Source organism: Anopheles marshallii, chromosome 3 (genome assembly GCF_943734725.1).
Source record: "Anopheles marshallii chromosome 3, idAnoMarsDA_429_01, whole genome shotgun sequence".
Lineage (NCBI taxonomy): Eukaryota > Metazoa > Arthropoda > Insecta > Diptera > Culicidae > Anopheles > Anopheles marshallii.
Genome location: NC_071327.1, coordinates 5,719,321 through 5,735,686, shown reverse-complemented (window position 1 = coordinate 5,735,686; position 16,366 = coordinate 5,719,321). Strand labels below are relative to the sequence as shown.

At 47.4% G+C, this 16,366-nt stretch overlaps 1 protein-coding gene across 1 annotated transcript; it reads right to left on the bottom strand.

The window, feature by feature from the left end:
- Positions 1-4,052: 4,052 nt before the first annotated feature.
- LOC128711719 (amphoterin-induced protein 2-like) lies at positions 4,053-6,484 on the bottom strand. The gene has a single exon (XM_053806602.1). The coding sequence runs from the start codon at positions 6,482-6,484 to the stop codon at positions 4,085-4,087; it is 2,400 nt and encodes a 799-aa protein (XP_053662577.1). The 3' UTR covers positions 4,053-4,084.
- Between the last annotated feature and the right edge of the window lie 9,882 nt (positions 6,485-16,366).

Sequence of the window (16,366 nt, the reverse complement as noted above, 5' to 3'; positions counted from 1 at the left end):
GAAGACTGGCTAATTAAAAGTTTTCGTACGCCGTTTTAAAACGTTCTCTTGCTCGCTTTCGCTGACGCTAGCGCGTAAAGTTTTGGCGCTCTATTTTAGGACCTTTTTGTGTGCTGTTGTTTGGAAAATTTCGCGCGGAGCTACCATTCACCCGGTGTTTCGTAGTTTCGTGTTCCGTTTTTTCCCCCGCGGCCATCTTTGTTGTTGTGCCTCTGATGAGCTGCTGCAAACGAAGGAACGGAAGCGGATCTCTGTACGGTGGCAAGCGAGTAGGTGGAAAACAAGGCAAACACACAGCCCAAACCATCATGGCCATCATTTTGCAGCGGTGGGTAAATCGAATAGCTCCTTTCGGCAAACCTTTACCAGGATGTTTTCGGGTACAATTCTTCCCATTTTCCACGACCAACTTTATACGAAGTTTCTTAAGCATTTGCTTTCAGTTCCTTTCCGAGAGGACTGTGTTGAGATGTTTCGGAAAACACTGGCCCCAAAACACACTCCACTGCGCTGCTCGAATGTGCGTTCTTTTGTTTGCGATCATATTTCATTCATTCACCGCCGTAGCATTAGTTTGTGGGGGGTTTCTACCACGGTTCGAAACAAACAAACCAACAGCATCAAACCCTCCTCCATCCTTCTCGATGAACACATCAATTAGTAGCGAAGGAAACTGCACATCATTTTCATCCAGCAAGAGCGGGAAGATTTCGACCAGCAAAAGTCATCGGGCGGAAAACCTTAAACCAACGAGTGGAAAAACCATACGAAAAAGGGACCACATTTTCATAGAGCTTTGTTTTTTTTCTCACATTTCTTCCATCTCTTTTGTCCCATCGCCAAGTAAATGTAGTCATTAATGCGCCTGGTGTTTTGTTTTTTTTTGTATGTTTTTTGTTCGATTTTCACTTACTCATGTCTTTATTTTTCCGTACTTCGTTTTTACTTTCCCCGAATACCCCCCCGTTTCTGCTCCACCCGTCTCTTCAGTTTTCCACAAAACAACGATCGATTTATCTTTTTCGACTTCTTTCGACGACGAAACATAGAGCGAGAGCGAAAGAGACTCATTGGTGGCGTTACGGGAACCTCTGGCGCTTACTGTTGCCCTCGTTTTGTTTTTAACTATACACAGAATCAAGCAGACCCATTTGCCCCGCGGGACGAACTTTCCCGGAAGCCGGCAGGGCTGTTATGTTTTTTTTTTGTTCGTTTTCGTTTTACTCCTTTTCACTAAAGGTATATGTATATATATCTATATATATATAAGAAGGTATGTGTGCTTGCACAAATTTCTTCTGCAAGATTCTTAAACAAGGAAACTGCTTTCTTTTCCCACATCCGTTAATGTCCCATCGTTCTACTTCGGCACGGGTTCGAAACAATGCGTTCATGCTTTTGCTTTAGTTTCTTCCATTCGCCGTGCTTCATCACCTTGAGCCTGGTTGAGCCTGCCACCCAAAACTATAGTATTCGCTCCTAATCGTGTTTTTCTTCCTGCGCCCATTTCCGTATCTCTTGCACAATTCACGGATTCATTATTCATCCTTCAAGTCTTTGGTTTTCCGCCCCAGTGCGTTGTTATTCGTTTTTTTTTTTTTATTTCGAAAACACACTGAGTTTCTGTTGCTGTTTTTTGTTTGTTTTCGTTTCTGTTTTTCTTCAAATTGGTTTCCTCTTTGATCGTTTGATGGTTTGCTTAAACTGTTTTTTTTTCTGCTTCTTCGTCTGTTGTTCTGCGTTTCGTTTGCGCTAAATGTTTGCCATTATGAGTTTTTGAGAGTCGCGTTTAATCTGAATGCTATTTTTCCTCTGGGGGTTTGCGTTTTTTTTTTTTGTTTATTTTCTGCTTTCCTAAGTTTTCTGCGTTTTTCTTCAAACATTAAATGTTTTCCATTCAATTAAACCAACGAGCTCTGTACAGGGATTTTACGTTGGAGTACATATGAAATGGGTGACTGGATTTTCCTTTTGTCCGTTTTTCACTGTCTTTCTCCCCCTTTCTTCCTGCTTGTGTTTCGTTCGATTTTTTGGAGTTCGTATATAAAACTAGCCTAAGTGTGTGTTTTCTTTTTCTAATTGTTTTTATCTGTTTGCTCCTTTCATGATCGTTTAATCGTTTTTCGCTGTTTTAATTTTGTATCTCATTGTTTTGTTGTTTTTCTCCTGAAATATGCAACCATTTATCTGTTTCTCAAATGACGTTTCTGCATGTGATGGGAATGTTATTTTCCTACTTTTCATGTTTTCTTGGTTGTTGTTTAGTTTCTCTTCTCTTTCACCGGGCTACATCACACACATACACACACGGTCTCACATCCATTTTTCTACTAATGATGTGATCGACTTGCTCAATTTTTCCTGTTTTTCTTCCAACAGGGGTACATTTCCGATTGGAAATATCAGACAACTCCGATTCCTCTTACTAATCAACGCGAGTATGTTTTTTTTCTGTTCTGTGTGCGCTCTCGCTCCCACTGTGTATGTGTTTTCTCTTCGTTCATCCATGATTTTGTGTATATAGATATAATTTATTTACTTCCTCACTATAATTATATAAACAAAGTTTTCTGTACACCTAAGTATTTACCTTCATTAATTAAGTTTACAAGTCTTTTTTGTCTCAGAGAGTGAGTGAGTTCTTTTTATCGTTCTCGCTTTTTCGTGTTTGCTTGCTACAACGCAACCCGTATCGCATCGTAGGACGCTCTCTTAACCTCTCTTCACCGCAACCCACTCCCCGGACCCGGTTTCCCACCTCCCCCAGGAGGATCAAACTTTTTCGTCGGAAAACTCTTTGAAAACTACGCCTGTTTTTCCTTTGAAGCATCGTGTGCACCGTTTGGAGATGCTCTTCAACAGCTGGTACGACGCAGCTCAACACAGCCTGTGGGATGGGAACGATCCGGGTGTCGGGACGTTGCAGTCGAGGATGGAAAAGCGGTCCGCGTGCTTGCGGTGCGAACGTAACATTCGGAAAGGAAAACAACATGTGCCGCTTTTCCAGCGCACGGATGGGCGTGGGAAGCGAGCAAACGAGCCACGACTCGGTATGGGATTGGGAAAGGAGGGTGGAAAGAGGATGCCTACTACACCATTACGCCTTATGCTCTATGGCGACTGGAGACTGGGGCACCCGTTCGGGCGCTCACCATCCCAGCCATCCGCGCTCTTACGTACTTACGTTAGGGAGAGGGGGAAGGGAGAGGTTATGATGTATGTATAAAAGATAGGACTTTAAATAAATGATATGAAACAGAAAAGAAAGAAAATCGGGGTTGTACCTTTTCAGAGTACTTATCACATTCATACACTTTCCGCTATCCGCCCTCATTGTTCGCATAAACTGCCCTATTTTGTCACCGCGTTTGTTTTTATCCTCGCTCCCCTATTCTTGCATTCCCACTCCCAGGAGGTCAACAACCTCTCGCCAAATCGACCGGATATATAGTACAACTCGAACGACCCTCCGACCGAAAAACCGAAACTAAAATCCGGTGCACATTGCGTCAACCGACCAACCTTCACAAACAATATTTACAATCACACATACACACATACACACATACATACATACACCGGGTGCATCATCTTGGCGCCTTGGAACAAGTGCTTTTGTCGCTATGCTTCTGCCGTGTTGTATGGGATTTGATCTGCCCTGGGACACTTCCTCAACTATCACGGGGAAAAATAAAACTTCACGATCTCACTCGACGGTCATTTTGTCATACAAGTGTGCTTGTTTTTCCTCTCGTTTCGAACGGGTTTCGTGCATCGATCTAGCTACTTCGAGTTCGCGAGGCGTGGAACGATTTGACTAAGAGCGGTAAACCCAACAGCAAACACCAGCAAACGATGTGCCAACTTTAGCCGACGTTTAGCTCCGGGATCACCCGGGTTGGTCACGTGTGTGCGAATTGCATACCCGCCAGGCGGTATGCTCTTACGCAGCGCAGCGGGTTCGTCGCTTGCGGCGCACTCACAGGTCGTCCTCGTCGTTATCGCTCGCTGGGGCCGGTGAGGGAGGCGGCTGGTCGGGGGCTAGAGTTGCTAGCGAGGGCAAGCGGAAAGCCTAAAAGCTGGACTACACATCCGTCCCGCAGCCCTCCTGGTAGCCTTCGTCGGGCGAGTTGCGGCTGTTGGATAAAGCACGTTTTAAGGCGGTCACCGGTGGCAGAACCGGCACACCGCCCTTCTGCCACACCCGCAGCGTTTTCGCGTTCATCGGCATGCTGCCGGTGCTGCCGTGATGGGCCGGCTGTACGCTCGCCAGCTTGTTGTGCAGCTGCTCCGCACCGGGCACGATCGGGAGACCGTAGTCGGCGGGGTACCCACCGCCGCCGCCACTGTTGGTTGTCGACGGCGCACCGGAAGCGCCCGCCGGTCCATACGCGCCGGCATGTCCGGTGGTGGCTGTGGCAAGCGAGAGGCCGGTGTTGAGATGGGTACGCGGGAACGTTCGGCTCAGGTAGTCGACGGAGGACGATTCGTCGTCCAGGTTCAGCATGGTCGGTCCGGTCGTGGATGAACCGAGGATGGGCAGCTTGTCGGAGTAGGGCCCGTGGCTGGCGACACCACCACCTCCACCATGTTCGAGTCCGGTGGTCGCTAGGTTAGAGCTGTGCGTTTCCCACAGCCCGGACGGATAGAGCGAGTCGCAACCGGCCCGGCTATACTCGCCACTGCCCGGCCGCTCGACCGGGTCCATCAGCGCGAGGGCGGTGTTGAGTGCGGTGGTGGCCTGCATCTGCAGCTGGCTGAGATGGGCGAGTGGGTCGGTCGCGGGTGGAACACCAACGCTGCCGGTGGCCAGATCGGTGCCACTGCCCAGCCGCTTCGTATCGTTGATCAGGTCCGGATTGTTCCCGGTGAGCGAATGCGTCGGCGAGACGAAACACTGGCCGGACGCGATCAGACTACCGCCACCGTCGTAATGGGACGTCGAGTACGGCAGGTCGGTCAGCCGGGGTGGCTTCTGTACCGGATTGGCCGCCGACGACGGGCAGCACTTTAGATCGCCGGGGGCGTTTTTTCGATCTGGAGAATGACAATCGTTAATAGGTGTCGCCACCTTGCCATTTACATTGCTAGAGGGACTTACGGACGTGATCACCTCGACCTGGTTCGGAGTTTTCGTCTCCGTCATCGGTATGCGCCGTAATCGCACGAGCAGGAACAGTATGATCAGCAGGATGAACAGTATCAGTATGACCAGGGCCGCGCTCAGCCCTATGATCTGCCGGTTATCGATCGCGATATCGCGCATCGCAACGTGCAGCGTGAAGTTCGCCTCGGCCGTACCGGCCCGATTTTCCACCACGCAGTAAAACTCGCTCGAATCCGTTTCCTGCGCGTTCGTGAGCGTTAGCTTGCTGCGCTTCTCGAAGTTACCCTGCTCGTACACCAGCACACGCTGGTACGCACTGAAGTGGGAGTTGTTCACCAGCAGCTTCCCGTTCCAGTACCAATTGACGGTGGCCGACGGGACGGCCGAACTGCGACACTCGATCGTCGCATTTTCGCCACTGTACGCCTGGATGAAGCGACGCACCGGCAACATCTCCGGCTTGCAGGCAAAATCATCCACCTGCAGCTCGCCGAACGTCTTGTCCATCACCCGCTCGGGCCCGCCGGCACAGGTCGGTGCGATCGGGTACGGAATGTTGTGCTCCGTCAGCCACAGTTTGGCCGCCCGCAACCGACAGTCGCACACCCAAGGGTTTTCGTGCAGCTCAATGCCGTGCAGTCGGCTCAGCGTTTCGATCGTCTTCGGGCGCAACTCGGACAGCTGGTTGCCGTTCAGCTTGAGCGAATGCAGCGAACCCAGCCCTTCGAACGCTTGCGGTGCAATCGTCTGGATGCTGCAGAACGACAGATCCAGCTTGGTCAGTGCCGTCACGTTCCGGAACGCGTGACTCTCAATCTTCTGGATGTGGTTGCGCGCGAGCGTAAGATCACGCAGCGAAACGATGTGCTGGAACGCAGCGGACGGTACCGCTGTGAGGAGATTGATCGACAGATCCAGCTCGACCAGATTCGTCAACCCGGCAAACGCACCGTCATCGATCTGACCGATGCGACAGTCTCGCATGTACAGCTTCTGCAGGTTGAGCAGATTCGACCGGACGAACGTTTCGTTCGATATAATCTGCAGATTGTTCCCGGACACGTCCAGCACCTGCGTCGAGTGGTCGATGTTCTCCGGGATCGTGAACAGGTTGCCACTCAAACACTCCACTGCCTGCTTGCCGCCCTTCCATTTGCACTGGCAGGCAGACGGACAGTTCGGCTCACCGCTCACCGTACTCCGGCCGACGATGGCCAGCAGCAGCACGGTCACCACCAGCAGTGCCTGCACCGGTCGGGAGAGCTTCCGCCAGGCGCACCACCGTTGCGCCCCTATCCGGAACTGACCCCATCGCCACTCAGCCACCGCCCCCATCGAATGTCTGTGCTGTGGCTGCTGCGGGATGTGACACTCCATCGCTCGGCACGCCCGAAACAGGTGGAAAACTTAAAAGTAAAAGGAACTCCTCGAACGGTACGACCTCCAAAACTTCCCACAGGGGTGTTTTTTTTTTCTTGCGCTTGCTTCTTCAAATGTCCTAGTGCGTTTGCTTATCAACAATTGTACGGCGTCGGGCGGGACGTCGTTGCCATGGTGTTGCAGATCGTGTACGGCGCTCTCTGTTTGCTATGTGATGGTTTCATTTGCATTACTCACTGTGCGTTACTGCATCCGTTACGGGGTTTATTACACGGCGATCGCTCCGTGACAGCTGTACCATGCTGACGGAGGTTGTTTTTTATATAATGCACGATTTATGGTGATTGCACAACAATGACACATCTGCTAACACACTATTAGTTGGTTCTGGCCGTTGTAGGGACGCTCACAGTACACCACACACGAGACGTTACGGGAGCGGAAGAACTCCATCGAAGCGCTCCCCCACAGGTCATAAACATGCAATCCAGCTAGGGATCAATTATTATGCACTCGTCTCCACTGCACAGCACTTAATTTTTTCGGCTCAAAAAAGAATTTCCCTACCATCCGGACACACCGGGTGCCGCACGGGTACTCACTTATTTTCGCAAACACACGCGCGTACACACGTTACGGGGGTCTTATTTGCGGGAGCAAAATCAATTTTGTACATAAATCAATTTTTCATTCACTGGTAATAAATCCAATTTAATCCTTGTTCTGCTAGGGGGCCGAGGAGGTGGCCCGTTTTATATGAAAATTTATTACGTAACGCTTATGCTGCCGGTCTGCCACCACTGCTCACTCGGTACACGTGGGACACACACACACACATACACACACGTTGTTGCTTTTCTTCCTTTAATAACGATGTCGATGATGGTGCTGGTGATGATGATGATGATGATGCTGGGAATATTCCCGGCGTACTTGGGTGGCGTTTGTTTCTCTTTTTGCCGATTCACCCACGCAACGTTTAATTGTGCGGTGCGGTGTTATGATAGAAAGCGTTACGATGCCCGTTACTCACTCTGATTCGATTCGCGTTGAACGTTTTCAGTTATGCGAACGATTTGAATTATTCACCCAAACAAGGGAGAAAATCTGTAACAGCACAGCACCAACACAATCACCCACTGAGACACACGCACGGGTACGATTTCGATTTCTGGCTGGTGCGGTTTGGGCCTTGTAGCAAACAAAAAAAAATCGGAAGTGAATCATAAAACCGGAATGAAACGAAAATCAAATATTCTCTACTTCTCGATCCGAACCGAGGTTTTGGGAATGGCCCATTGGAGTGGGAAACCACACCGGGTGGGAAAGAAAAGGTAATTTCCGGCCCTGGAGAAGAAAGCGAAGCGTGGAGGTTCTGGCCCACCCGAAATGTTGAGACGTTGGATTGACCGTTTCGCTTCGAATCGCCCTTCGGATTGGTTCGACGATGTGAGGTTTTTTTCTTATTTCTTCCTTTAGTTTGCCGTGCCACTCGTCTTCGCTATACGGAGCGAAAAGATGTGCTGCTGACTATGCGGTTTTTTGCTTCACGCTGCAGTAATCTTGGATGAGGCGGTAGTAAGATGTAACTTCGCACTGATGCGAACGGACGTACGCACCATCATTATCTTGGCCGTGCACACATACGCACACACGTGCACTGGCACACATACACCCGCACACGGCTCACTTTTCCACACTAGCAGCACGAAACGAATTTCACTTCACTTCCAGTCGCGGGTGGGCGGAAAAGCCAAACCGAGACACCCTCACTACTGGCACCCAGCTACGGCAAAGGTTTTCGGAAAGCGGGCAGGGGTTCTTTCCTTTGCTGTGTGTGAATTTTTCCTGCATCACACGGACGCGAAAGAGCTGGAGGCTTATACTGCTCATAAACAAACTCACACGCACCGCAAACAGCCACACTTGGAGCGCAAACGGGAAAATGATTTACAACTCCTTCACGATACAGAACCGCACACCGATATACACTCTCACACACTGCTGTGATTACTGTGGCCTGAGATGGACAGGGGGTTCGGCTTATTCGATTGATTTTCCTATACGCGGCAAGTCCCGCGGCAGTTTTTCGTGTTGTGTTTTCCCCGTCTCGAACACTTTCTTTCACGTGATAAGTTTTAGGCAGGCGAACTTTTCATTCACTCGGGGTGAGAATTCAGACTTCAACCAGATCTTAGCACTTTTCAAGCGGGGGTTAGAATATTGTGCCACATATCCGTTACACCGTGCTGCTGCATTGATATACCACCTTGCAGGACCTTCACTCTTCTTCCTCCTGCTTTTCCTTTTGGAACACTTTTCCCGTGCACCCTCCTAAAGGGTGTATACTTTTCCCATTGATTTTTCACTCAATCTTCACACGCGCCAACTTTTATTTCGGGCTCTTGTTTTTGCTTTCGTTTTGCACGGGAAAACAACTGGACATCTCACGCCGGGGACGCGAGGATGGGCGAAATGGCAACACCGTGAATCGTAATCGTACGTACCGATTTTACACCTCCCCCGGTCGAAGAATATTACTGGCTCATTGAAAGAGGGCGCGCGCGCGTCGGTCACGTGAGATGGACACATACACGCCGCACGTCCGCTGCGTACCGTAAACAGAGTTGAACTGAATGAAAATCTTCTCTTCGGTCTTTGGCGAAGGTCGGTCCCGTCGGACGGTGCCGTTTTTCCCTTTTCGGGTCCATCGATCGAAACCAAAGGCGCTTGTTGGGTTGGATGTGAGTTTGGATGCCTTTCGTGCTCTTCTCGTGTTTGTCTACCGCCGCATTCTCGCATGGTTTCTCGCGTGGTTTTGTGAGTAAGAGTCCGCCGGAAAGGTAGGCAGAGGATGAGAGCGCGATGAAGTTTGGGTGAGCGGAATGAGAGCAACATGTTTAACATGTTCTCACAATGCGACTAGTGAGCATGATGCTGTGGATATGTTTTGCTCACGGTGTAAACTGGGTGAGGAACCACACTATGTGCGAGAATGGACATTATTGCAAAATTACTCATCGCATTAAAACAAGTGATTTACAATTTAAAAATTTAGCCCTTTATCTTGCAAAGAACTCCAAAAACGAGCTTCAACTATTTATTTATGAGCATCTTTTAAGCGATAACAAACATGGCAAATGTGTTCTGAAACTAAATTCTTTCACGAATAGCTGTCCGAGGGTGTTTAAGTGCATCAAATATCCATTCCTTGCCTACGAAAGGTTCACGGACACGCATAGTACAGTTATGGAAATGGTCAAATCTTAGGTCCATCCTAGTGGACTCGAGTCAGTGGGACCTTATATATGGATAAATTATGTGATCCCTATTATCGTAGGTTTTTAGTGGACGTGATAAATAATGTACTGGGTCTTTCGTGGATTTTCTTAGACAGCTTTTCAATAAGGTTGATTGAAGAATATTTCAAAATCTCTATAAATCTGTTGTATGTATGTGAAATGTATGTGAAAAAAGCACGAAAATACGTAATGCAATTAAAAAAACACAAGCATACAAAAGAATGAACAGTACCATAACCAACCACCATGAGAAAACATGACTTGTTATTCTCACTCACTAGTCTCACATAAATCTCACGAACCCATCCCGTAGTGAGCAGAAGATTCGCTCCCCCTTCACGCAAACGCATCGAGAGCAGGTGAATCATTTCTCAGCGCTCTTTTCTCTACAGCAGCACACACACACACACCATCGCTCCGTCAACAGGGTGATTCAGCTACCACACCAGCTGTCGTCTTTTTCCGGAAACTTTCGGCATGGACCACCGGGAACATGCGCAATTCTTCATTCCGACATTCGACCAGAACCACTCGTCTCTAGACCAGTTTGCACCAGTTAGGACGAAGAATGTTTCCCTGGCCCAACGTCCTTGCCAGCCTTTCCCACCTTACCGCGGATACCGTACACCGAGGGTGGGTGTCCTTTTTCAACAACATCGGACGTAACATCGTCGTGTTCGTCGTGTCCACCGTGTCGGGGCAGTGTATCCATTCCTCGGAAAAAACATAGCAACAAAATTATGGAACACTTCACCGTTTCGTCTCCCATTCCGCTCGCACACGCACCGCCTCGCCAACACCCTGCACCCTTAAAATAGAACCGCCAGCGAACGGAACATTGCCGCCGGCTGTTTTTTGTTTTGCGCGTTTTCGGAAGCATAATAAAAACGCAACCATACTGCCATCGCTATTGCGTATGTTTAGCAGAGTACAAAGCCAACATGATTATGATCCACACGCCACAGCCTCACGTCTCGCGCACACTTTCTCGAGCGTTTCGGAAGCTTTAAAGCTTCCCTTTTTTCAGGCTGAGTCAGTAGGGGTGCAGATCATTCCTCGGCCAGCTGTGATGCTTCGGTTTGGGCGGAATGTGTCTGGGTCGTTGTCACCGCCGTATGTAAGAAAACACGTATTTCACAAACTCACGTACGGGAAGGTCTCAGACCTGGGCCTGTGTACGGACGAAGGCACAGTTTCCTTTAAAGTGCTGCCAGCTGCTGCGAACAACGGGCGCACGGTTGCTAAGGGCAACCGCGGACTGGGAAGGCCACGATCGGAGCCATGTGCAAAGGCATGCTTCTCACTTTAATGTAGCCAAAGGGTTTAAGGCAAATTTTAACCAACTATTTTACCTTGCCATTCGTTGCGGGAAAGAATCGCCAAACAAAAAAATAAAAGCAGGGAACTACAGAGAGAACGCAAAACGGAAGACAACCCGCCATGAAGTGAGAAGAATCGAAACGATTCTAAAATAAATGGATTTCGCTTCCTTCCTTCGCGCGTTTGGTTTGGTTTCGTTTCATTCATCTACTTCTGCTGTTGTCCACTGTCATCTTTTTTTCACTTGTATTTATTTTTCTTCTCTTCTCTCTTCTCTTCATTCTTGTTGCTTAATTCCGCACTGCCGTTTGCGGCGCACTTTTTTTCATCTCTTTTCTCGTCCCGTTTGTACCTTTTGTTCCGATGTTGTGTGTGTTCGTTCATTCTTTTGCTTATCGATTTCCTTTTTTTCTTATGTTTTCGCGTCTTTTCGTCATTTATTCATCTTCGATTAGCTTAGCTCATTCTGTGTCAATTTTTTCCTATCTTTTCCTGTGTGATTTTTTGCCCCCTCACTTTTGCGACAACTTTTGCGGCTACGGGTTTGGGGTGAAGCGATTTAGTTGTCTTTATTTCCATGTTTCTTATGTTCGTTTTTGTGTCTCTCTTTGCTGATTTTCTTTTTTATGTGCGCACCCATCAACAATTGCCGTCCAGCAAACGTACCCAGGATGATGATCAAGAATCTTTATTTTCTTGTGTTAGCCGTTTTCGATTTTATTGTTTTTTTGTTGTACAACTTACGTGACTTTTGTCTCTTCCCGAGCGACATGCGACGGGTTCGCGCTTGCAGAAAATGGCTTCCCGACAAAATTTTCGCCTTGTAGCGCCTGGGTACGTGTAAAACAGGGCGCGCTGACACAACGACAAATCAGAACCAGGACAGGGAACCAATGCACGGGGCGTAGGTTCTACCCCGAAGGGTCGATGCTCCGATGTTCCGGTGTTTGCAACCGAGGAGGGTGAAAAATTTTCGGCAGAAGGGCTCTTAATTGAGTCAAATTGAGACGAAGATTTAGGGAAAAAACGCTCGCAGAGAAACCCCTCAACAGTTCCAAAAACGGTCCTATTCGGGCCGGCCAAATCCCGGCTAAGGGTGGGCTATTGTGCTCGTGTGTGTTTGAATTTTCGCCTGGCCCTGGCGAAGTACCTGCTGACAGCAGAACTCGCGCGGCCTCTCGCCAATTGTCCTTGTGTGTGTGTGTGCATGTCGGGTGAGTTTTTATGTTTGCTCACCATGGCCGCGAGCAAAACCTCGGAAAACCTTCTGCGAGGAAACCGAACGTGAGCGTATGCTGAGTAAAGGGGAACCGGAGAAGGGATGCTATATTCCAATTTTTATGAGTCAATTTCAGCTCAGCGTGACGGAACGCGTGTGGCACGGATGTTACGATGCTGTGACTTTAAGCGAAGAACAAGCTCACGCCGGAAAGTGCTGCGTCTAGCAATTCAGCAATTTATCTTTGAAGTCATTCCCGAAAGTCGTGGTGATGGGAAAGATGAGAGCGAAACCTTATGCTCGGTTGAGATGGGTCTGCGCCATTATGGTGTACACAATGGGCGACACGGATACAACGGGGAGTGGGCCCAAATTATGCCTCAAATGTGTGCAATAAATGTACGGCGAGCTTGGACACTGGGGTGTACTGGGTTTTCGTTCAGCTTGCACTGAAGCTACTCTTGTATGATGATATTTTCCCCCATATCAATCAGTTTTTTTTCTGAAATTGACCTTTTTCTCCTTGTTGTTGTCTTGCGAGCATTTTAATACCAGAAGAATAATGCATCTTACCATCACGATTTGTTCTCTGGAGGGTTCGTTTCGTTACATGGCGTTTAATAAATCCATTTGAAGAAAGTGATTATTCCAAAGGGAAAATACTACCTCAGATAATGGATTGAAGGACCACCCCTTATAACAGCTCTACACGAATACAGTGGTTTTACGTCCAACTTCAAAGGAAATGTATGTACTGAACTATGTAATTAATAAACGGTTGAAAGCGATTACAATGATTTTGCTTACACAACGAAATCAGGTCATCGCAATCACATTTAAATAATTTAATAATTTATCAAGCAGTAATAGAAACATTTGCACAACATTGTAAACGCAATATAAACGCAAAAAGAATAAAAGAAACAGATACATAAGCAAAGAGAAATCAAAGAAAATAAACAAAAGAATAATATTTGTAAAAAATCTAAGCTTTGACCGCTTTAAAAACATAGAGTTGGTAAAAAAATAACTGCTGCAAAATGGTCTTGTTTGTAAATTTGCAACAAACAACTCACAAAATGAGAAAACAGCCGTCCAAAAAGTCGAATGAATTATACAGAAACAGTGCAACGAGTGATGTGACATATTTTATGAATCAAAGATACTAAAAGTCCACATCATATTAAACTTATCGTTAGGCAGGACGTCCATCCAACGGTTTTCCTCGCGGTTGTACTACCAACAGAAGAAAACTCGTTCGCGTAAAAAAGTGATAAATGTTGCCTTTTTCTTCATTTTAATACGACAACTATGACAGCAGTATCTGTTATAACTGTAATAATACTTTATTTTTAGCACGTGCATTGTGATGGAAAGTTTTTTCTCTTTCTTATGTATTTGGCAAAAGCATAAAAAAACTCCTAAACCACAACTATCCCTTTGCCCGGCTCCAATAAAGCTAGGCCAAATAGAGGCGAGTAAAATATAATGAAACGCACGCAGGTGAATGACTCTCGGTAATTTCTTCTTGCGGAAGGTTTTGCTCGCTTCAATCCACTCGACCACCGGATGTAGTTTTCTGTGAACATGAAACCCCCTCAACTCCCTCGCTGCCGGTACGCATAGGCCGGAGGGTGGCAGCGGTGGCGTTACCCATTTTATTAACGGTCCATCCATAAAAGAGGGAAAAAGGTGCGCAAAGTCATGATTTATGCTCCATTTTCTTCCACGATACCTTGCCCGGGTGGGTGTTTAGGGTGTACTGGTTGTTTAGATCAAAACGCATTTGGCGAGCCTTCACCTCGGGCACCGCCAGCAATCGCTAACTGCCGGTGTCCGAAATGTTGGTGTCTTTTTCGGGTCAATTAGTCTGGGCTACGGTGAAACAAATAATGATCGGTTCAGTTATTAAGATCATCAGCATTAGCTTCGAAACGGTGAGGTAAACCCTGGTGCTTTGGGGAGAAATTCAATTACAGCTAAGCCAGGGATGGGATGGGAACGGGTTGATTTCGTAGCTGGTAGTTTAGGAGTTAGTTACGGAGTTACGGTTGGAATGGCTTGCCAATGATGATGTGTTTTTTTTTCTTTTTTTATTTGGCTTTCCTCTTCTATTTCTTCTTACTGAAGACGATCTTTTGAAGCAAATTTTGGCACCTTTTTTTTACGTCTTTCCCTTTGTCCTCTTGAAGGTTCTCCGTATTTAGCAACGGCATAGGCCACCGCACTCGGTGTGCAATAGGTAAACAGACGCAAAATGAGCCTCTTTTGTCTTCCGATGCAATCAGTTTGTGCAGCACGGATAAGGTTGAGTTGATTTCTACCTAGCGGAGATATTATTACGCGGGAGAAACGATCGCTTGTATCTGCCCGCCATCAACATTGTCGTCGCCCCGTTCGACGTAAGACAGTGTATTCCGTTGAGCCATGCCATCAGTTCCGCCAGAACGAACATGAAACCATCATTAAAATAATAGACCACGGGCGCACGATTGCTGGAACCAACGAACGGGGTGATTAGGAGGAAACGTAGGGAGAAACTTCTCTCGAGCTTTGCCTATGTTGTGACGGCTCTTCGCATGCGTTTCCCCAGGCACCGGTGATGATGGTGGAGCAATTAAGAAAAATCAAAGCACTAAGCACCTTCGCGTGTGTGTCACCCGCTACGGGGTGGAATAGTTGTTTGTCCGGAGAAGTTTCAGAGCATGGCAGCGATTTTCGAAGGCACATCATTATGTGACGGGCTTATTGTTTGGTTGCGATTTCGTGTTCTTCACTAGAAAATAAAATTAATGAAACTTTTACTTGCCCAGAAATAAGAAGGGAGATAGGATGTGCACATTTTTATAACAAACACGTTTTAGTCTTAATCTCAATTGTATAAAAACCTTCAAAAGCGTATCACAAGTTTGCAATCAAATAATCTAATGATTCCGGGCTAGGCTACGGCTAGACTTTCTATGGCAAATTCTAACCCAAATCTTTACTGGTATTCTAAATATCTTCACAGATATCGATGCCTCAACGAGGGTTACTCAGGACAAAGTTTAGATGTGCATATTGAAAGTTGGGAAAGACATAAGAAAGAAATTAGACGTACGGCACAGAGTATTGCGTGTTTTATGTTGCTTTGTTGCCTTTTTATTATGGTTTTTACGCAATTCATTGCTAATAAAGCACCGCAAAACCATTAATGACCCCCGTTCGTTATAATCAGCTGGTGAGTAAACTGGAAACCCGGCTTTCACAACATTAAAACTCTTTTACCATCCTGTTAGTTGCACAAGGAAACATCGCCATCAAACAAACGGTAACTGGCAAACTTTCCATTATCCAAAACCTCAAAAATCCAATCAGCATCACCGCATTATTTGTGTTTTTATTTTGCAAAACCATGCGAAACCGCAAAATCGAAATGGAAAGTTTAGCAAATCGTCACATTTTCGTCCCGTCTCGGTGATGGTGAGAAGAAGCAACAGTGCAGTGGAAAAGGGTATTAATTTTCACGCTACAAACCGCTCGTTCCCGTCCGGGTCCGGGAAAGTCCCGCCGATAAATTATCCACCTTAACCGACACCGTCCCGCCGAACGGAAAGTGGCCAACGGAGCCGGGCATCGGCGTAAGAAAGCCAGAGCGCGAGCTTTCGGTGTGGCACATCCAATTGCAGCCGGTGCAAATTGCTTCGAGCACGTCTTCGGAATGGCGAGCGGAACCGTACCCGGGCAAACACAGAACGTCAATCAAAATCAGTGATAATCGTGCACATAAAATTAATTAAAACGCTAAATCCACAACGCCAGCCTGCGCGAAGGGGCCACCGTGGCCGCTAAGGGTTTGGAATGTGTGCTGTTTTCCTTTCTTTGCATGCTCGTTGGCCAAATGCTTTGTTGTTTGGTTGGAAGATGCATGTCGGTTGGACGTCTTTGGTGGGCGCGTCTTGAAGCATAAATCTCGTCATGCCATTTGCTGGGTTCCCTTTGCGCTCCCTCCCAGTTTCCCTTTCCCGGCCGATGGCTGACGGTGACGCCTGGTGAAGA